This window comes from Lithobates pipiens, unplaced genomic scaffold (assembly GCF_037356315.1).
Source record: "Lithobates pipiens isolate NorthernLeopardFrog02 unplaced genomic scaffold, aLitPip1_a1.2 Scaffold_19, whole genome shotgun sequence".
Classification (NCBI taxonomy): Eukaryota; Metazoa; Chordata; class Amphibia; order Anura; family Ranidae; genus Lithobates; species Lithobates pipiens.
Window position 1 is genome coordinate 500652479 of NW_027507764.1, and position 21686 is coordinate 500674164.

General features: G+C 45.2%; 2 protein-coding genes across 7 annotated transcripts in view; one reads left to right on the plus strand and one right to left on the minus strand.

Annotated features, from left to right (window-relative positions):
- MTERF3 (mitochondrial transcription termination factor 3) overlaps positions 1 to 1666 on the minus strand; it is an 87403-nt gene extending 85737 nt beyond the window's left edge. The window contains exon 1 of the mRNA XM_077493071.1: positions 1521 to 1666. The gene's annotated coding sequence lies outside the window, so the exon portion shown is untranslated. The remainder of the gene's footprint in view (positions 1 to 1520) is intronic.
- PTDSS1 (phosphatidylserine synthase 1) overlaps positions 1 to 21686 on the plus strand; it is a 131321-nt gene that overhangs the window by 62223 nt on the left and 47412 nt on the right. For 2 of the 6 annotated variants that reach the window (XM_077493065.1, XM_077493066.1), the window contains exons 1-3: positions 1873 to 2114; positions 15648 to 15739; positions 20754 to 20798. In XM_077493065.1, coding sequence (XP_077349191.1) covers positions 1936 to 2114; positions 15648 to 15739; positions 20754 to 20798 — 316 coding nt within the window. In that variant the 5' untranslated portion in view covers positions 1873 to 1935. The other 4 variants (XM_077493069.1, XM_077493070.1, XM_077493068.1 and 1 more) reach the window with 4 other exon arrangements.

The window sequence follows — 21686 nt, forward strand, 5'->3', positions numbered from 1 at the left end:
ATTTGCGCAAGTAGGTTGTGTTGAGTTTGATCTGCCACTTCTATTACAATGTATGAACTGCCACTTATTACAAAGTAAGGGGGCTCAACTTCTGATCTTGCAAACATTCAGAAAATGCCCGACTCTGGCTATTTCTGCTAAGGGGGGGGGGGGTTTGACAAGCCATGTGTAAAGGAAGTGTGCCAGCAGAGCGGCAGCATGTGTGTGTGCCAAGCTGGAGCAGAGTGACAGCACTGCAGGGAAACATCATGTGCATTATTGGCTCTTTCATGTCAGTAAGTTGGATTTACGAAGGGCAAATAGACTGCAGTGGCTCCAGAGATTAGTAAATGAAGGGAAGCTCTGCTGACTTCCATCATCCAATCATGTGCAAGTATAAATGCTATATACACACACGTCAGTATACACAGGATATGGGGGGGGGGGGTGTCAGTATAGTATACACAGAATATTGGGGGGGTCAGTGTATACAGAATAGTGGGGGGGTGTCAGTATACACAGAATATGGGGGGGGGTCAGTATATTGGGGGGGTGTCAGTATAGTATACACAGAATATTGAGGGGGGGTCGGTATACACAGGATATTGGGGGGGTCGGTATACACAGGATATTGGGGGGGTCAGTGTATACAGAATAGTGGGGGGGTGTCAGTATACACAGGATATGGGGGGTCAGTATAGTATACACAGAATATTGGGGGGGGTCGGTATACACAGGATATTGGGGGGTCAGTGTATACAGAATATTGGGGGGTGTCAGTATACACATAATAGTGGGGGGTTCAGTATATTGGGGGGGTGTCAGTATAGTATACACAGAATATTGGGGGTGTCAGTATATTAAGGGTTGTCAGTATACACAGGATATTGGGGAGGTGTCAGTATACACAGAATAGTGGGGGGTCAGTATATTGGTGGGGTGTCAGTATACACAGGATATTGGGGGGTGTCAGTATACACAGAATAGTGGGGGGGTCAGTATACACAGGATATTGGGGGTGTCAGTACAGTATACACAGGATATTGGGGGTGTCAGTATACACCAGACATGAGGAGGAGAGTGTATTGGGGGGTGTCAGTATACACAGGATATTGGGGTGTCAGTATGCACAGAGTATGGGGAGGAGAGTATATTGGGGGGTGTCAGTATACACAGGATATTGGGGGTGTCAGTATACACCAGACATGAGGAGGAGAGTATATTGGGGGGAGTCAGTATACACAGGATATTGGGGTGTCAGTATGCACAGAGTATTGGGGGTGTCAGTATGCACAGGATATAGGGAGGAGAGTATATTGGGGGGTGTCAGTATACACAGGATATGGGGAGGAGAGTATATTGGGGGGTGTCAGTATACACAGAGAATACACATACAAGGTCATCTCAGGGTCTGATCTACACTGACAAGACAGGTGATTTCTGGGACTCCACATTTCTCAACACACAATGTCACCCCTCCCCCACTGGGGCACACAGACAGCCGTGTATCGGTCGGTAGAGGACGATGTGAGTACACGCACCCTCTGGTGACGGTCGGACCCCCGTGTATCGGTCTGTAGAGGGTTGTCGGTTCCCCCGGTCCTGTATCGGTCAGTATATTGGGGTCCCAGTCCCCCAGCGGTGATCGGATACACAGCGCTCTACAACCCACGTGGGTACCAAGCACAGCAAATCACTTCCTCCTTCGCCGAGTCCATTTCACACTGCGGGGGTTGTATGTATACGGTCCTCATAGATCGGGGGCTGTTCCCCTCTGTCTATAGTAGTAGAGCATCCTTCCAGTCCAGTATAGGAGGTCGGGTTGGCAATGGTACATTATGTTCCGCCTGTAGGTATCATGTAGAAAGTGTCGCCCCCCGCGGGTGTAAGGATGGTAGAGTCCGGGCGGTGTGTGTGTCAGTGGTCTCTTCCTGGGCCGGGAGGGGATCGGGGGATATGGCGACCGCTATGCGCTCCAGGACTCTCAGTAAAGATGATGTGAACTATAAACTGCATTTCAGGATGATCAACGAGCAGCAAGTGGAGGACATCACCATCGACTTCTTCTACAAGCCGCACACCATCACCCTTCTCACCTTCACCACCATCAGCCTCATGTACTTCGCCTTCACCAGGTAAGAGCCGCCGGCTGCATCTGTGCCCCTTCTCCCCCTCCCACCCCTGTGCCCCTTCTCCTCCTCCCCCTCCTACCCCTGTGCCCCTTCTCCCCCTCCCACCCCTGTGCCCCTTCTCCTCGTGCCCCTTCTCCCCCTCCCACCCCTGTGCCCCTTCTCCTCCTCCCCCCCTCCCACCCCTGTGCCCCTTCTTCTCCTCCGCCTCCCACCCCTGTGCCCCTTCTTCTCCTCCGCCTCCCACCCCTGTGCCCCTTCCTCCTCCGCCTCCCACCCCTGTGCCCCTTCCTCCTCCCCATCCCTCCTCTCCCCCCTCCCACCCCTTCTCTGTGCCCCTTCTCCTCTGTGCCCCTTCTCCATCCCCTCTCTCCTCTGTGCCCCTTCTCCATCCCCTCTCTCCTCTGTGCCCCTTCTCCATCCCCTCTCTCCTCTGTGCCCCTTCTCCATCCCCTCTCTCCTCTGTGCCCCTTCTCGAACCCCTCTCTCCTCTGTGCCCCTTCTCGAACCCCTCTCTCCTCTGTGCCCCTTCTCGAACCCCTCTCTCCTCTGTGCCCCTTCTCGAACCCCTCTCTCCTCTGTGCCCCTTCTCGAACCCTTCTCTCCTCTGTGCCCCTTCTCGAACCCTTCTCTCCTCTGTGCCCCTTCTCGAACCCCTCTCTCTTCTGTGCCCCTTCTCCTCCCCCTGTGCCCCTTCTCCCCCCCCCCCGCCTCCCACCTCTGTGCCCCTTCCCCTTCTCCTCCTCCCCCCCTCTCTCCTCTGTGCCCCTTCTCCTCCTCCCCCCTCTCTCCTCTGTGCCCCTTCTCCTCCTCCCCATCTCTCCTCTGTGCCCCCTCTCCTCCTCCACCCTCCTCTGTGCCCCTTCTCCTCTGTGCCCCTTCTGCCCATCCATCTCACCCCTTTGCTGCTTCTCTCCCCACCTCGCCCCTGGGCCGCTTCTCTCCCCATCTCGCCTGCCTGCCCGGATCTGCACTCCTATTTTTTGTTGTTGTGAACAAGGCCTAATGTGTCCCAAACGAGCTACAAACGCATGCTGCCACATTTCCATAGACTTGAATGAAAGGAGTTGAGATGCTTCAACTCCTTCCAAACTCAATATGTAGTTTCATTTTTGAAGCACAGATGTTTTAATAATGTGAACAGCTCTGTGCGCTGCCCATATTATTAACTGCAGGCTTTACTAGGCAGAGGCTAAAAATGCATCTTTTTAATGCCAGTGTGAAACCAGGGAACACTCGCATCCAGTTGGTACCTATGTGAACCCGGCCTAAGAGTGCAATTGTCATTTAACGTGTGTCAGCTGAAAATTGGACTGGACAGGAAAGGGGTGAAAGTGCCCGGTATTGAAGTGGTTAAATAGACCCTGTCACCCGACAGTTCATTTCAACAACAATCTCCCATAAGATTTTGTGTGCATTTAATATATTTTGGGCATCTCATTTACCTGCAAAATCCTCCCTTGTGTAGACCTCCAATAGCTGCAAGACTACTGCTGGGTGCCGCCATCTTGGATGCCCTGTCAACAGCCCCAGCAGACTCTGAGCTGTCACCCAAGTGACACTGGCAGGCATCGCTAAATGGTGGACTGCGGACCCATCCAGACCGATGTGGTCCCACCATTTACAACTGGTTCTTCCTCCAGCCTCTGCCTCTGCCACTGTCATTTATCACAGCAGAGCAGGGATCTCATGGAAGAGCCGTTCTGGACAGACGGTGGGAGCTGCCAGAGTTACGTTTGTGACTGGTTGCTAAGATGCAGGATGGTACTAGCAACCAATCATCAGCTTGTTAGTACGAAAAGGTACGAAAAGCTCCCTCTCCTGTCTTCCATCCAGAATTGTTCTGCCTCCAGCTCTCCACTCTGATGTACACCTGTGGGGGGTCTGTGATGTGGGGGGGCCAGAGCTGGGGGGGCTGTGATGTGAATGGGGAGGCAGAGGACACTACTGTGGGGAAGGTGATGTGAAGAGACAGAGGCCACCAATGTGGGGGGGTGAAGTGGGGGCAGAGGACACCGCTATGAAGGGGGGGTGGAGGGATTGTAATTTTCAGGGGGTACTAAGGAAGTAAGAATGAGGTTGTTATGTAAGAGGAGGGGGGCTGTGATGTGAAGGACCTGGGTCATAACACAAATACAATTTGGACCTCTGCTGGAAGAAAACATTAGTAATCTGGCCTCCATGAAAAGGGGTATAAACCCTCCTCCTTTGTTATTTATAAAGAAAAAAAGAGTCATACTTGCCTCCACTGTGCAGTCTGGCCCCGATCCTCGACTTCCGGGGTCTCACTGTGGCGCTGGCAGCTCCTCCCCTTATTGAGTGTCCATGTTGGAGAAGGCTCTCCTAAGGTGGACACTCGTGCAGGACGCACCCCCGAGCCCTGCTTCTGTGTACAGTCGCATAAAATGCAGGACTCAGCCCTGCCCTCTGGCACCCACGTCACTGGATTTGATTGACAGCACCGGGAGCCAATGGTTGTGCTGCTATCGATCTATCCAATCGAGCTGAGACAACGGCAGGGAGGATGAGCGCATCTCCACCGAGGGAACAAACGGGCTCGGGGCTGGGGGGCCAGTCACTGACAGAAGATTTTTTCACCTTAATGCATACCATGCATTAACGTGAAAAATCACGACGGTTAAAAATAGCGCCTGCAAAGCGCCCTGAAACAGCTGCTGCTGCTGTCAAGCGGTGCGCTTGCAGGATGGTCAAAAAAACGTCCTGCAAGCCGCATCTTTGGAGGGCTGTAGGAGCGGTGTATTTCCTAAAGCGCCCCTTCCCATAGAAAACAATGGGACAGCGCTGCAAACCCACCTGCAAAGCGCAGCGGTGCTTTGCGGGCGGTTTCTAACCCTTTTTCTCTAGCGGTTGAATAGCGCCGCTAAAACGACGGTAAAGCACCACTATATATAGCACCGCTTTACCGCCAGCGCCTGCAACGCCCCAGTGTGAAAGAAGCCGTAGTCAGAGCTGCCCAGTTTGTTTTAACCTCTTCAGCTCCCGAACATTTATCCCCCCCCCCCCCCCCCCCCCCCATGGCCAGGCCACTTTTTGCGATCCAGCACTGCGTGACTTTAAATGACAATTGCACGGTCATGCAACGCAGTACACAAGTAAATGTTCAGCTGCAAGTGGCAACCCCCATTGAAAACAATGGGATGCTCCCACAGCTAATCATGACCACTCGCATGTAATCGCCTATACAGTAATCACATGCGAGTGATCCATCTTGAATGCAGACTGCCAGCATCCGGGGACAATCACTTGCGTGTGAGATTACATGTGAGTGGCTCGCAGATGCATTTGAATTCTGTTGGTGTGTGGCCAGTTTAAAGGTTTTAGTACACCAGCAGAAACACATTTTTGTAATTCTATGGTGATGTTACATTGTTGCATCAGATATGGTCTTAATACTGAGCATTGTTAATGGCAGGATGAGCTCTATAACGTTACATGGGATGGGGGCAGGGAGGACTGCCTCCCTTTATATGCAGGCTGTCATTACATTCCTCCTTGGGGGTTTTCCCCAGAGGTTTGTTGGATTAGCTCTGTCATTGCCTTCCACATGACAGCCATCTGTTCAGCAGGGGAAGAGATCCTGTTTTGTCACCTTCGCCGGTCTACTCAATGGGAGCTAACCACATGCTAAGATACACACACACATTCTGATTAGAGGATCTTAGGTCATACATGTTACAATCTTGCTATCTAATCCTGTTTGTTCTGTATTTTCATGCACACCACACACACAAATAAAATTTGTACAATCCAGTGTGTAAAAACCCTAATGAGTTTACTTCCTCTTTCATTCCCTGCAAAGGCAAAGCATAATGGACTACTATGTCACCGCTGTCCCCTGTAGTCCATCTTGTTGGTGGGGTCTCGCAGCTCCGCCGCTGTCATTTGGCGAAACCGCGATGACGTCACTCCCGCGCATGCGCACGGGAGCCGACACGCGCGGCAGCTCCGTCGCTGAGAATGCCGCGCTCAGTGCGCCTGCGCGCCGCTGTCTACGGCGCATGCGCCGTAGACAGCGGTGCTCGTTTTCGGGGCAAATATCTCCTAAACCATATAGGTTTAGGAGATATTGCTTGGACCTACAGGTAATCCTTAATCTAGGCTTACCTGTATGTCAAAGTGGTTTGTAAGGGTTTACAACCACTTTAAAGTAGAACTATAGGCAAAACTTCTTCCTTTTTTTTATTTTTTTATTTTTTTGTCATTTGTGTCCCATTGGGGAGATTTCCCTTCTCTTCCTGTCCCACAGCCAGGACTGGAAGTGAAAGGAAATCCCTGTAAATTAAAGGAATACCTTGGGGCCATCAGGTCACCAGAACTAGTGTTCCCTCTGTTATTTTTCTGGGGACAACCCAAAATTTGGGATTTTTTTTACCTTTACTTTCAATGATAATGGTAAACGGGCTCCTTCAGAAAACATAAGTCAGCAGCTACAAGCATTGTAACTGCTGACTTTGAACATTGGGGCACTTACTTGTCCACTGATCTAGCGGTGTCCTCGACCAAGTGGATTTTTCAATTGGCTCTCGAGTGCCACCACCGCCATCTTGGCTAAGGAAAACCGGCAGTGAAGCCTACTGTGCTATGTGAATGGCCGGTTGTGGGGGAGAAGTGGAAGCGGCTACCTGTTGAACTGGACATTTTATAGATAGGCAACTCCTATCCTCATATTGATTAGTGGTTCCAAATTAATAACTACTGCAGCAGGGAACAGACACAAAAGATACCCTCGGCATCTTTCCAAATAACTGTTCTGCTTTATTATGATGCAATTGAAGGTTTTTATACATATGATTACGTAGGTCACATTAATATTACAGTTGTAGGTTTATGGTAAGAAGGGGCGTAACGTAGGCAGGCTAATTCTAATCAGGACTCGAAAGAATGCAAATGTACTGAAAACATGCATTAGTGCTGTGTGCACAGTAAGGGCAGTGTGCAATACATATAAAATAGAATGCAATTATATACAGAACTTACAAATTTCCATTACACTAAAAACCAGGTACCCCCCCCCCCCCCCAAAAGATCCCAAATGTGGCAGCGGAGGAGGCAGATAAGCAGAGCTTCCCCTTTTGGGTGGAGCTCTGCTTTAAAGCGGATGTTCACTGCATCTGAGCGCCACTAACCAAAAACACTTTTTAACTTTTTTATTAATATTTAAAGCAATCTCCCCCATCCATCCACATCTCCATGCTTTAGTTTGTTGAGAAATTACTTTGGAACCCCCCCCCCCCCCCAGCATTTCTGGCCGTGCCCATCTTGAGTAAAGGCAAATAATTAATGTAGCATTTTACTTTCTGGAATCCATCTGCCCTTAGCTCAAGCATGCATGTAGCAGGGGGGGGGGGGGGGGGGGGAGATTTAGGCCTCGTATACACTGCTGATGGTTGTATAGGAGCAGTTGGGCTTTTTTTCAGCTGCCTTCACATGTACACAGGGTCGTTTACAGTCATTTCTAGGCAGTGGCGCTTAGAGGCTTTTTTTGGAACCCAAAAAAATGCGCTCAGAAGCTGTGTTTAGAGCCATTTCAAATGCCAAATGCGGTAACTCGCGTTAGGCCATGTTTCGTTCGTTCGCTTTTTTTTTTTTTTACGCGGCTAAACGGTCGTTTTTAGACGCCGGTTTCTAGCTGTCAAGTTAAATCATTCAGGAGAGGTTGAACAACGTCCCGTGTACAATGAAGCCTTACTAAAACTTGAGCACTCAGAATTTGGTGCAGCTGTGCATGTTGGCCAATGAGCTTCTAACGTCAGCTTGTCCAATGAAGCTTTGACAATAAAACCTGGAAGCTGATTGGTTTCTCTGCAGATCTGCACTAATTTTGCACTCTCCTGATTAGTAAATCTCCCCCAGTATACTTAGCTGAGAAAACCCCTCCTCCTCTCCTGAAGGCTCCTGGGATGTATGACATCATTTGCCTAGACAAGAAACCAGGAAGTAAGAAAGAAGGTAAAAAAAGTTTAAAACAAGTAAATATGATGCACTTTCCTATTTATTAATGCTACCAGCATAAGGATTAAAAAAATAATCAATGTTGATTGGGAGAGTGAAGTTCCCGTTTAACCAGTTGAGGTCTGGGCCATAGCCGAATGATGGCTACAGCGCAGACCTCAATTTCCGGGAGGCCGTCATAGGACGTCCTCCCCTGTGCACGCGCGGGGAGCGTGCTGTGATCACTGAGTCACGGAGACTCAGCTGATCACCGATCCTAGTAAGGGGCCAATCCCGGCCCCTTACCATGTGATCAGCTGTCAGCTAATCACATGATGTAAACAAAAGCTCAGTGATTGTGTTTTTTTTTTTTTTTTTCCCTTCTCCTCTGAGGAGAGAAAAAAGCCGATCACTGGCTTATGTTAAAGGGACATCGGTCCCGAAGAGGAAGGAGGCAAAGATGCCTCCTCTGTGCCATTCAGTACCCCCTGCCAGTGCCATCTGTCATTGTCACCTGCTAGTGCCCACAAGTGCCACCTATCAGTGTAAGCAACCAGTGCTCATCACTGCCGCCTCATCAGCGTACATCAATGAAGGAGAAAAATTACCTGTTTACAAATTTTATAACAAAATATAAAAATATATAAAAAAAAAAATTTTTTTTAAATTTGGTCTTTTTCAATTTTTTAAATAAAAACTAAAAACCGCAGAGGTGATCAAATACCACCAAAAGAAAGCTCTATTTGAAAAAAAAGATAAAAATGTCATCTGGGTACAGTGTTGTATGACCGCGTAATTGTCATTCAAAGTGTGACAGCGCTGAAAGTTGAAAATTGTTCTGGACAGGAGGGGGGATTTAAGTGCCCAGTAAGCAAGTGGTTAAACGGGGGCACAGACAGCAATAATTACCTAATAGGAGTTCTAAATCCTTCTCCACTCTATTCAAAAATAAAACAAATAAAAGTTTTGCCTTTTAGTTATACTTGAAATGTGAAAGATATGAATACTACTGGTACTTCACATACTGGAAACCACATGAAACCTTTTCTATCACAATAGTTTGCTTAGAGCTAAAGAATCTTGTCTGATCCGTGCTTTAGATCGCCTCGTCCAGAGCTAGAAAATCAGGTTGTAGCTTCTGACCGGCCAAGGTGGCCTTTCACCCCGTGACTCAGGCCGAATGATACGGACAAAGTAAGCAAAGCTGTATAAGGAGTCTTTCCATTACATCTCATGATAATTGTACACTCACTGACCACTTTAATAGGTCCACCTTCCTAGTACCGGCTTGGACCCCCCTTTTTGCCCTAATTCTTTGTGGCGTAGATTCAACAAGGTGTTGGAAACATTCCTCGGAGGTTTTGGTCCATATTGACATGATGGCATCACACGGTTGCTGCAGATTTGTCGGCTGCACATCCATGATGCAAATCTCCCATTCCACCACATCCCAAAGGTGCTCTATTGGATGGAGATCTGGGGACTGTGAAGGCCATTGGAGTACAGCGACCTCATTGTCCAGTGGTGAGATGATTGGAGCTTTGTGACATGGTGCATTGTCCTGCTGGAAGGAGCCATCAGAAGATGGGTACGCTGTAGTCATAGGAGGGATGGACATGGTCAGCAATGATACTCAGGTAGGCCGTGGCATTTAAACGAAGTTCTGTTGATACGAGGCAGGATGGATCCATGCTTTCATGTTACGCCAAATTCTGACCCTACCATCTGAATGTCACATCTGAAATCGAGACTTATCAGACCAGGCAATGTTTTTTTAATCTTCTATTGTCCAATTTTGGTGATCCTGTGCGAATTGTAGCCTCAGTTTCCTATTCTTAGCTGACAGGAGTGGCACCTGCTGTGATCTTCTGCAGCTGTAGCCCATCTGATTTAAGGTTTGATGTGTTTTCTGTTCAGAGATGGTATTCTGCATACCTTGGTTGTAACCAGTGGGTATGTGAGCCTATTATCTTGAACTATTGTCTGCCCATTCTCCTCTGAAGTCCAACAAGGCATTTTTTATTTTTTTTTGGACCATTCTCTGTAAACCCTAAAGATGTCTGTGAGTAAAAATCCCAGTAGATCAGCAGTTTTTGAAATAGTCAGACCAGCCCGCCTGGCACCAACACCCATGCCACGCTCAAAGTCACCTTTCTTCCACATTCTGATGCTCGGTTTGAACTTCAGCAAGTCATCTTCACTACATCTAGATGCCTAAATGCATTGAGCTGCTGCCGTGTGATTGGCTAATTAGCAATTTGTGATACCAAGCAATTGAACAGGTGTACCTAATAAAGTGGCCGGTGAGTGTATATACCGAGTATCTGGATTCCTAGCAGTCTTGGCTGTTCCTTTTTGGAGAAGTGAATTTACATTTTCTGATAACGGTTTAGGACTCTATAATGACTAGTAGGAAATCTATTTTCACTGATTGGATTGCAATGTGTGGGGAAGTTCAGTGAACATGGGATGTGGATTGTGCCCGGCTGTAGTGCGATGGCACGTAGACCAGGGGTGGCCACATGAGTTCTGTAGGGCTGTGCTGGTCACTGTAGACGACGTGGGATTTTTCTTCTCCGAGAATTACAGGCTTACAATCTTTGGTTGCAGTCACTGGCGGGTAGAAAGCCGTATAATCCTCAGAAATATGTCGCTGGCTGATGAGCAGATTTTACTTGTTTCCCTTTTATGAATTTTGGTTCTGTAAATGTTGTTGGACAGGAAGAGTTATTTGTTTTTAGTATCTTCTGCTGTAATGGAACAATCACAGACACTTTTCAGGGTGTATTTAGAATGTCTTCACACCTGTATGCATGTTTGTGCGCGTTCACGGATCGTGTCGCAATTGCAGTGCCTTTTGTTTTTAATGGCAGTAAAGGACAGGGAATATTGGGACTTTGAAACACATCACTGGGTAGAATGAATCGATCACTTAAGGTAAGTAAATGAGTACATTGTTAATGACACCCCAAACGCCGCAACCAGGCGCATATTTTCAAAATGTGCAAAGCTTAATGTCCAAAAAAAGGTACACAGTCTTCTTTGGGACAACTAGGGTTGCCCTATGCGAGTGGGGTGGGAATTGGGGGTGAACCAATGCATCGGCCGCCGAAAATTATCGGCATCCTTTTGACTTCAATGCAAAATTGCATCTCATTGACTTCAGTGCAAAAACGCCAGCCACATTTTATTAAATTTAAAAAAAAAAGGGTTTTTTAACTGCTTGCCGACCGCCGCACAAACATTTACATCGGCAGAATGGCATGGACAGGCAAATGGGCGTACAGGTACGTCCCTTTAAATTTGCCACCCCGACGTGAGCTCCGTGAGTGTGATCACGGGTCCCACTGACTCGATTGTCCATGGGGATACCCGTAATAGTTTCATGGAGAGGAAGAACGGGGGAAATGCTAATGTAAACAAGCATTTCCCCATTCTGCCTAATGACACTGATCACAGCTCCCTGCTCGGTCATCAGTGTCGTGTCACACGTAAACCCATCCCCTCCGCAGTTAGAATCACTCCCTAGGACACACTTAACCCCTTACAGCACCCCCTAGTGGTTAACCCCTTCAGTCCCAGTCACATTTACACAGTTATCAGTGCATTTTTAATCGCACTGATCGCTGTATAAATGTGGTCACAAAATAGCGCCAAAAGTGTCCAAACACACACATTATATATATATATATATATATATATATATATATATATATATATATATATATATATATATATATATATATATATATATATATATATATATATATATATATATATATATATATATATATATATAATATAAATTTTTTTTTTTTTCACCAAAAATATGTAGAAGAATATGTATTGGCCTAAACTGAGGAAAAACATTTTTTATATATATTTTTTGGAGGATATTTATTATAGCAAAAAGTAAAAAAATTTCATATTTGTGAGGGAAAAAAGAACATTGATTTTGTTTGGGATCCACGTAGCACGACCGCGCAAAAAACGCTATGGTCTTTGGGCAGCCAAATGGTCTGGGGCTCAAGTGGTTAAAGAACTGTTTATTTCAGTTATCGGCCAAGTGCCTCCTGAATTTTCAGTCCACAATTTTCATTTCAGTGCACCACTAATGAGAATGCATCAAAACGTACGTTCACAAGATGCTGGATGTGAACCTAGCCTTAGTGAATCCGCTCCAAGTAGCCAGTGGTCATTGTGTAGTTGGTACGCCATAGTGCAAAGTCTACATGGGCACACAAGTCTCAATCGGAGCACTCAGGCCTCATCCTCAGTGGGAAAAGCAGTGTTGATAATCAATGGCTGGTGGAGGTTGATATGTGCAAAGCTTTTGGGGTTGTGTTCAATAAAGAGAGATCACACACATACTTATAATAACATTTATTAAAGAGGATGACAGATAAAGATAAAGAAAATATGACAAGAATACTTAAAGGAGAAGTTCAGCCTAAGCTCGTTTGGCTGTATTTCTCCAATTCGTTTTTGCACTCCTGTGACCCATTTTCAGCAGAGAGCGGACTGAAGTCCCCCATCTACTGACGTCACCAATGGCACTCCAGGCACCGCGTCATCCCGACCACGGAGTCTGGATCCACCAGGTGATTGGACTGACACCCGCCTCCCATCCCCTCCACAGCTCAGCGCTCCAATGAGCGAGGAGGGAGAAGAGCAGAGAGCTGTGGCTGACAGTCTACAGCTCTCTGCTCACTGAGCTGTGAAAAACGAGTGATCAGTGGTGTTTCATCACTCAGTTCTCAGTGTAGAAGCGCCAGGGGACAAATGCAATATCGGACCAATGCTGCATCCACAGATGTAAGTATGATTCAGGCAAAAAAAAAATTCTTCTTTTTTTAACTAAAGATGCTGTTTCGCCACGGAGTCCCCCTTCCCCCATAAAGGCATGACCAGGTAATCGGGCCAGACATTTGCATGATGCTGCTCTGAATGAGACTAACTTATTCCAGTTTGGGCTGTGGTATTAAGACTTGTGCATAAGCAATAGACAACCCCAATCCCTTTGCAATATGACCCTTCAAGGACTTGGTCAGTTAACAATAACATTCCTTTGGTATAAGGTAAAGCCATGCTTATGTCCTTATATGGCCTCCTTAACCAAGATTTGGAGGCTTAGAATTCATTAGTGAGCCACATTATTATTAAGGAGATATAAAATATAGTTTCCCTGTCAATCTGAGACTTAGATTTATACTTAAATCTATTCTATACTGTAATTTTATTTATTTTTATTATAAAATGTTATAATAATTATTATTAATTTATATAATTGAATCTATACATTAGTAGAATTTTTTGAATTCACTTTTATTTCAAGAATGTTTGTTAGATTTTATAATCATTAGTGTAGTCTAATCTACGTTCGTTTTTGACCGCAGTGTTGAAAAGACTTAAAAGGGCAATCGAAAATTTTGTAAGATCAGATCTCTAACGGCATATGTGGTTTCCTTTTGGGAAAGTCCATTCACATGAAAAAGGAATATTAAAAGCAAATGGCTTTTGAGAATTTTCATATGAGTGTTTGAGTGAATGAAGATCTAGTAGAGTATGACCACCTTTTACACCCCCCCCCCCCCCCCCCCAACTCCAAAACCAACACACTTGTGAATGGGGCCATTTGTGATTGATTGCAGGGGACCCAAACTGAGTTCCAGGCGATTAGCTACGGCCCTTTTTGAAAGCAATGAGAGGCTGACGGCTACAGCAGCTATCCGCGGCCGATCCAGTGTAATTGTTCATGCAGTCCTGGGTGCACACAGTCTCTTCTTGATATCATAATTCTGGCCATAGATGATGAGAAATCACACATGATACAAATGTTTTATAAATTGAGTTGCAGTTTATTGAGTAAAATAAGTATTTGATCCCCCTACCAACCAACAATAATTCTGGCTCCCACAGACTGGCTACAGTATGTGGTACACAGATTAGCCCTGTCAATTTAAGAAGGTGCTCATAACGACAACTCGTGTGTGTTTGTGTGTGTTTGTGTGTGTGTGTTTGTGTGTGTTTGTGTGTGTGTGTGTGTGTATAGGGCCCCATAAACACTATTCGATTTTCTGAAGATTTTTGTCTTCAGATTTACCAAAACCATATAATATGAGGTCAAACTTTAAGATCTTCAGGTTGTATGCAATCAGGCAGGCCCTTGCACAACTTTGGTAAATCTGAAGACAAAAATCTGCAGAAAATCTAATAGTGTGTATGGGGCCTAAAAGACACATGTCTACAGAATCTCTTTCTTCCCGTCAAACCTCACCATCATGGGCAAGACCAAAGAGCTGCCAAAGGAAATCGGGGACAGGACTGTAAACCTGCACTAGGCTAGAATGGTCAAGACCATCAGCAAGAAGCTTGGTGAGAAGGAGACCACTGTTGGAGCAATTAGTTGCAAATTGAAGAAATACAAAATAACCCTCGGTCTGGAGCTCCATGCAAGATTTCGCCTCATGGGGTAAGGATGATCATGAGAAAAGTGAGGGATCAGCCCAGTACTACACGGCAGGAGCTTGTAAATGATCTCAAGGCAGTTGGGACCAGTCGCCAAACAAACCATTGGTAACGCAGTACGCTAGGGACTCAAATCCTGCAGTGCCCGCAAGATCCCCCTCCTCAAGAAGGCACATGTACAGGCCCTTCTGAAGTTTGCCAATGAACATTTTAAATGCTTCTGAGAAGGATTGGGAGGAAGTGCTGTGATCCGATGAGACCAAAATTGAGCTCTTTGGCATTAACTTCACTTGCCGTGGTTGGAGTAAGAAAAATGCTGACTATGACCATAATAACACCATCCCTACAGTCATGCACAGAGGTAGAAACATTAAGCTTTGGGGCTGTTTCTCAGCTAAAGGGCCCAATGGATGGGGCCGTGTATTGTGAAATCTTGGATGAGAACCTTCTTCCCTCAGCCAGAACACTTAAGATAGGTCATGGATGGGTCTTCCAGCATGACCCAAAACATACTGCCAAGGCAACAAAGGAGTGGCTCAAGAAGAAGCACATTAAAGTCTTGAAGTGGCCTAGCCAGTCTCCAGACCTTAATCCTATAGAAAATGTATGGAGGAAGCTGAAACTTTGAGTTGCCAAGAGACAGCCAAGAAACCTTAATGATTTAGAGAAGATCTGTAAGTGGACAAAAATCCCTCCTGAGATGTGTGCGAACTTGGTCACTAACTGCAAGAAACGTCTTAACTCTGTGCTTGCCAACAAGGGTTTCTCCACCAAGTACTAAGTCACGTTTTGCTTGGGGATCAAATACTTATTTTACTCACTGAACTTCAACTCAATTTATAACATCTGTATTGTGTTTTTTTTTTTCTGGATTTTTGGTTGATATTCTGTATCATTTAAAATGCACCTATGATAAAAATTATAGACCGTTCATTTCTTTGTGAGTGGGCAAACTTACAAAATCTGCAGGAGATCAAATAATAATTTTCCCCACTGTATATACCAACTAACCTGTGTCTGTATGTACCTATGTACTTTTTGGTTTGGTAGAACAAACAACAATATAACTACAATGCTGTATAAGTAATTATCAACATGCCTTTTCTTTCTGTGTTGTAGGGAGAACACAAGTCAAGAAGACAATATTTGGAAAGGCATCCTTTCAGTCATTTTCTTCTTTCTAATCATCAGTGTCTTAGCGTTCCCTAATGGTAAGGTATTTATTTATTCCACGTGAAAGCCAGTATCTGTTTGTAGATTGTTATGAAATGCATATAAATCTCCAGTCGACGACGTAAAAATACAGAAATTGCAGGCAAGGAGTTTAAAGACAAATACCGTATATACTCGAGTATAAGCCGAGATTTTCAGCCTCTTTTTTGAGGCTGAAAGTGCCCCCCTCGGCTTATACTCGAGTCATCGCTGTCTGCCCGCTCGATCAGCGTGTCGAGCAGACAGACAGCGGCCATTCTGATTCAAAAGCCGCGCCTCCGGCTCCCCCTTCGCCTGTGATAGGCGGAACACTGAATTTCCCAGCAGCCTGTGTTCCGCCTATCACGGACTTCGTATCATCCTCGTACTACGGACGAGGATGATACGACGTCTGTGATAGGCGGAACACAGGCTGCTGGGAAATTCAGTGTTCCGCCTATCACAGGCGAAGGCGGCGGCGCAGCTTTTGAATTTTACAATGGCCGCCGACGAACGAAGAGGGCACGGGACGGAGGCAAGGCACAGGACGGCACGGCACGGGACGGGACGGGACGGGACCGGAGGCAAGGCATGGCGGCGAGGCACGGCGGCGAGGCACGGAGGCAAGGAGGCTCGGCACGGGACGGAGGCTCGGGACAAAGGCTCAGGACACAGGTAGGCTGGACACACACACACACACACACACACACACACACACACACACACACACACACACACACACACACACACACACAGGGATGGATGGATGGATGGAGACACACACACACAGGGATGGATGGACGGACACACAGGGATGGATGGACGGACACACAGGGATGGACGGACACACAGGGATGGACGGACACACAGGGATGGACGGACACACACACAGGGATGGACAGGCATGTCTTACCCTCGGCTTATACACGAGTCAATAAGTTTGCCAGTTTTTTTGGGGGTAAATTGGGGGCCTCGGCTTATATTCGGGTCGGCCTATACTCGAGTATATACGGTACACAAATACCAAAACATGTATAGGAAATGTTTTTTTTTTTCCCATGGGATTTTTATCCATATAGGTCTGAGATTTCCGTATAATACAGCACATCCAGGTGAGGGTCCCCACTAACATTTACAGGAGTAAATTGGTGTCCTCGTTCCACCCACACATTTCAAGTAGTAGCAGTTGACTGATGAGGTCATCTTTGTGCTCATTGTGCTATCTCCTCCTATCAGTATGTTTCTTGTCAACAAATTTGCTTGCAGCATACCCAAATGGATCCCAGTCCTGTCTGGCACTGTCCCAGTCTGAGTGCTGCTTTATTGGGAATTGCAAGTCAAATTCAGGGGCTTGCCTTCGGATTAAATAAAAATACATTCAATTATTGATACTGGGGTGCAATTATTTGCATCTAAGACATACTGAAGAAGTGCAAAATAAGATTTCATGTACACTATCCTCCTCTGGATGCGGAAAAATCACGGTTTACATGAGTTTTTGCCTCGTTCAGAGGTCATTGGCCAAAATGTTCCTCTCCTGAACGCGATTCTTCTGCATTCAGGAGAGGGAGGTTAAACTTCCACTAAACATGGCAGCTCCTAAGCTCTGCTAAAAAGCCTATCTGTAAATGGACATATAGGCTTTTGAGTTGTATTTAGTGGCTTTTGGCAAAAAAAAACATCAAAAGCTGCTAAACATGAGTTTAGGGGCAGCCAGTCTACATGAAGCCTTATGGTGCTTTTCTGAAAGCCTTATGGCCTGCTCCTTGCTTCTGAACTCTTGAATTCATCAGACCAGGCCACCTTCTTCCATTGCTCCATGGTGCAGTTTTGGTGCTCGCTTGACCATTGTAGGTGCTTTTTGGCTGTGGAGACACGGGTCAGCATGGGCACCTATCGGAAGCAGCATTCATTTTTTCAGCAATTTTGATCTGCAGTAACTCATCTATTGGATCAAACTACACAGGCCAGCCTTCTCTTCCCATGCTCATCAATGAGCCTTGACCACCAATGATCCGGTCACTGGTTTTCCTTCCTTGAGGCACTTTTGGTCATTGCTGACCGGGAACTTCCCACAAGAGCTGCAGTTTTGGAGTTGTGCTGACAGTCGTCTATCCATTATAATTTGGCCCTTGTCAGTCACTCAAATCCTTACACTTGCCCATTTTTATTTTATTTATTTTCTTAACTTAACTTTAACTTTAACTTTAACTTAAGGGCAAAAATGTTTAAAGGAGAATATCCGCACTAACCAGCCACAATTAGTCAAGCATGTGCGTGTGTGCTAATTATATTATACATGTAAGTGATTTGGCACTCAAGAAACCAACAAAAGCAAAAGGAAGGTGCTGCAACTAAAAAAACCTGAATATGCAGCTTGTGTTTGGTTATGAAAAGACTTCAATTGCACAACCTAAATTATTTAACTAAATAAACAAGTGAACAACCAGAATACAAACTTCCAAAAGTAAATAAATCAGTGACTGAAATAATTTAATATGCCACACAATAAATAAAATGAAATGGGTATTTCTAAATACAGTATAATTGGATAAATATATAAATGATTTATGGGAAAAAAAAAAATATATAAATGAATCTCTTATACACTAGTGTCCAAAAACGACCATGATACGGATAAATCACTCTCAGTAAGGGTCAATATAATTTGACACAATGGGTGTTATTTACTAAAGGAAAATTCACTTTGCACTGCAAGTGCACTTGAAAGTAAAGTCTCAGATCGGAGGGGGACATGCAAGGAAAATAAAAAAACAGCATTTTAGCTTTCACATGATTGGATGATAAAATCAGCAGAGCTTCCACTCATTTCAGATCTACCCCTCAGATTTAGAGCGACTGCACTTCCAAGTGCACTTGCAGTGCAAAGTGGATTTGCCTTTTCGTAAATAACCCCCAATGAGTCAAAGGAGTTTCCAGCTTCAAAGAATCCTTTGTGATGTAGCAAAAAGTAGCCAATAATGACAAGGTAGCAGAAGTTCTTTTCCTCACTTCAGATGAAAGCACCACACTTATTCCAATGCCAAAGCAATAAAAAGTATGACCAGGTGGCCGCTTACCAGATCTAAAGATCACATGGACATGTATATGGATAGAGCCCCCACACTGGGCGATATTCCCTTCCGATTCCTCGGTGAGGGTTGTCCACTCCTCAGGTATGCAGCGATCTCTCGGCTTCAGCGGCTGTAGATCCCTCTCCGTCCACCGCGTAGGGCAAAGAAAAAAAATTATATAGTGCAATACTGCTTTCCACTGGGAAATTTCTTTATTAAAATTGGAAGAAAAGTCCACTTAAGGTTTACATTCAAAAAAAGGAGGTAAAAATAAGCAACCAAGTGTATTGGTAAAAGCGGTGTATCAATATAAATGTTGCAACTGCTAGCTGCACCCTATGTCTGGTCCTTGGCTCCACTCAGTAGAAAGGAGCCAGTAGAATGTACTATCATGCAAGGAGCCTGTGGTTAGCAAGAGACAGTGACATAGAGGTGAGCTTATTTAGCCTCGTGCACACGATGAGAATATCAGAAACAAATAATTTACTAGAGATACAAAAGTTTCTTAAGACAGAATACGACTTCCCACGATGATGTAAAGTATTGTAATGTATTCTTCAAAGCATGTGCAGTCTTAGACCCCCATACACACTATTAGATTTTCTGCAGATTGTTGTCTTCAGATTTACCAAAACCATATAGGAGTTTTTTTTTTTTTTTATTTGTTTGCAACCACGCAGGCCCTTGCACTACATGGTTTTGGTAAATCTGAAGACTAAAATCTGCAGAAAATCTAATAGTGTGTATTAGAGGTCGACCGATATGGGTTTTTTCGATGCCGATATTTAGAAATCGTGGTGGCCGATGGCCGTTTTTTTTTTTTTTCCCCCCCTTCATCTCATAAAATCTAACAGACACCTTTCCCACTGGGGCGTTTTTCAGGCGCTTTTGGGCTAAAAATAGCACCTGTAAAGTGCCTGCAAAACGGCTCCCCTGCAGTCTGTGTGAAAGTCTGAGTGCGTTCACACTGAGAAGATGGCAGGATGTTAAAAAAAAATAAAAAATAAAAATCCTGCAAGCAGCACCTTTGGAGTGGTGTATATCGCTCCTCCACCACTCCTGCACATTGATATGAATGGGCACCACTGACGAAGTGCATGCAATGCGCTTTGGCAGCGGCGCTTCCCGGGCGCATTTAACCTCTTCTCGGCCACTAGCTAGGTTATAAGCACCCCACTAGCAGCCGAACAGCGCCGCTAAAACTAGCAGCGTTTTACTGTCAACGCCTGCCTGCTCCAGTGTGAAGGCAGCCTTATGAAATAAGTGATGCAGAAAATTTCTTACATTAAAACATTTATTAAAGTGGGAGTCCGCCGTTTTTTTTTTTTTTTTTTTTTAAAGCCAGCAGCTACAAATACTGCAGCTGCTGACTTTTAAAATAGTGACACTTACCCGCCCAGCGTGCCCGCGATGTCGGCACCCAAAGCCAATCTCTCGATCGTCTCTCGGGTGCTGCCGCGGCCATCTTACTGCTGATGAGAAAAGGTATTTACTAAAATGATTGCATTTCCATGATCTGTGTACTGTGGGAGACCAGATATAGTGAATGCAGGGTCCTGGGTTTAGCAACACTGTCTTCTGCTTCTCGTTTTACTGTTCTGCTGGGGAGGAGACCCCCAGCAGTGATAGATCAGCTCCCTCCCCCGCTAGACTGGCTGTGCTGTGTTACATGGCTGTGGAAATTGTAGAATTGGCTTGACAAAAATGCAAAACCGCTCACTTTTTTTATATATTTTTTTTAACAGTTTGCCTGAGGTTTGTCTTTAATTATTTTTAAGTACCTGCCATAAAAAAAAAAAATGAAGAAAGGGGAATACTATTCAAAACCAGAATACTTCCGCTCCTAATGCACACACATGATAGGCTCACCTTCCATGGAAAAAAATAAATAAAAAGATAAATATGTTCAGCAATGGTCTTTTAAATATTTGCTTTTTTAACTTCATGTGTATTGTTGTAGGTCCCTTCACAAGACCTCACCCCGCACTATGGAGGATGGTGTTTGGTAAGTCAATCTTCTTGTGTTCTTAGATTAGGCCCAGCATTTTCTTATCATATAGATTAGAACAACATTTGGGGATTTGTGTTTTCTTAAAGTGATTCCAAAGTGGATTGAATGCAAGCAGCGATACAGGGGGATTCGAGAGATGAGTCATTTTGCCACTTAAAGTGGAGCTTCACCCAAAAGGGGAAGCTCTGCTTGTCTGCCTCCCCCCCCCCTCGTTGCCACATTTGGCACCTTTTTTGGGCAGAGAGGGAGCGGGTTCCTGGTTTTGAGTTTGCCGTGACAAAGCGAGCCAGAAGTTCTGCCACCACACCACTGTATATTTCTCTTAAAATCTCCTTCATTGTGGATTAACTAATAAACCGAAGATTTTAAGAGCAATATATGGTGGTGCAGATCTGTTACTCGGGCGATAAACCATTTATCACTGGCAGGGGAGCTTACAATGATCAGCTTTTATTTATGTAAAACCTTTATCCCAAAAGGAAAAAAAAAGACTATTTGCTGTAAGTGTGAGCATGAGTTTTTCTGCAGTTTGTCAGTGTATCTAAATCTGCTAGTACATCAAACGCTCCCCTTCCCCCAGACTGACAATGCTGCTGTGCAAAGGTGTCCCCTGTGCTCCATCCCCCAACCTTCCCCACCTTATTGAGAACTAAAGGTGACCATACACATTGCAATCTGACTGTTAAAACAATGTAATAGGAGGCTATACTTAATTTATCCAATCAATCTGTACCCGATCGATACAGTACAGATACATTGTATATCGGAGGAGAAATCGCAAAAACATTTTTTTTTTCCTTTTTAAGTGGTTGTAAAGGCAGAATGATTTATTATTTTTTTTTTTTTTTTTTTTTTTTTTTTTTGGATGAAGGTAGAAAAAAA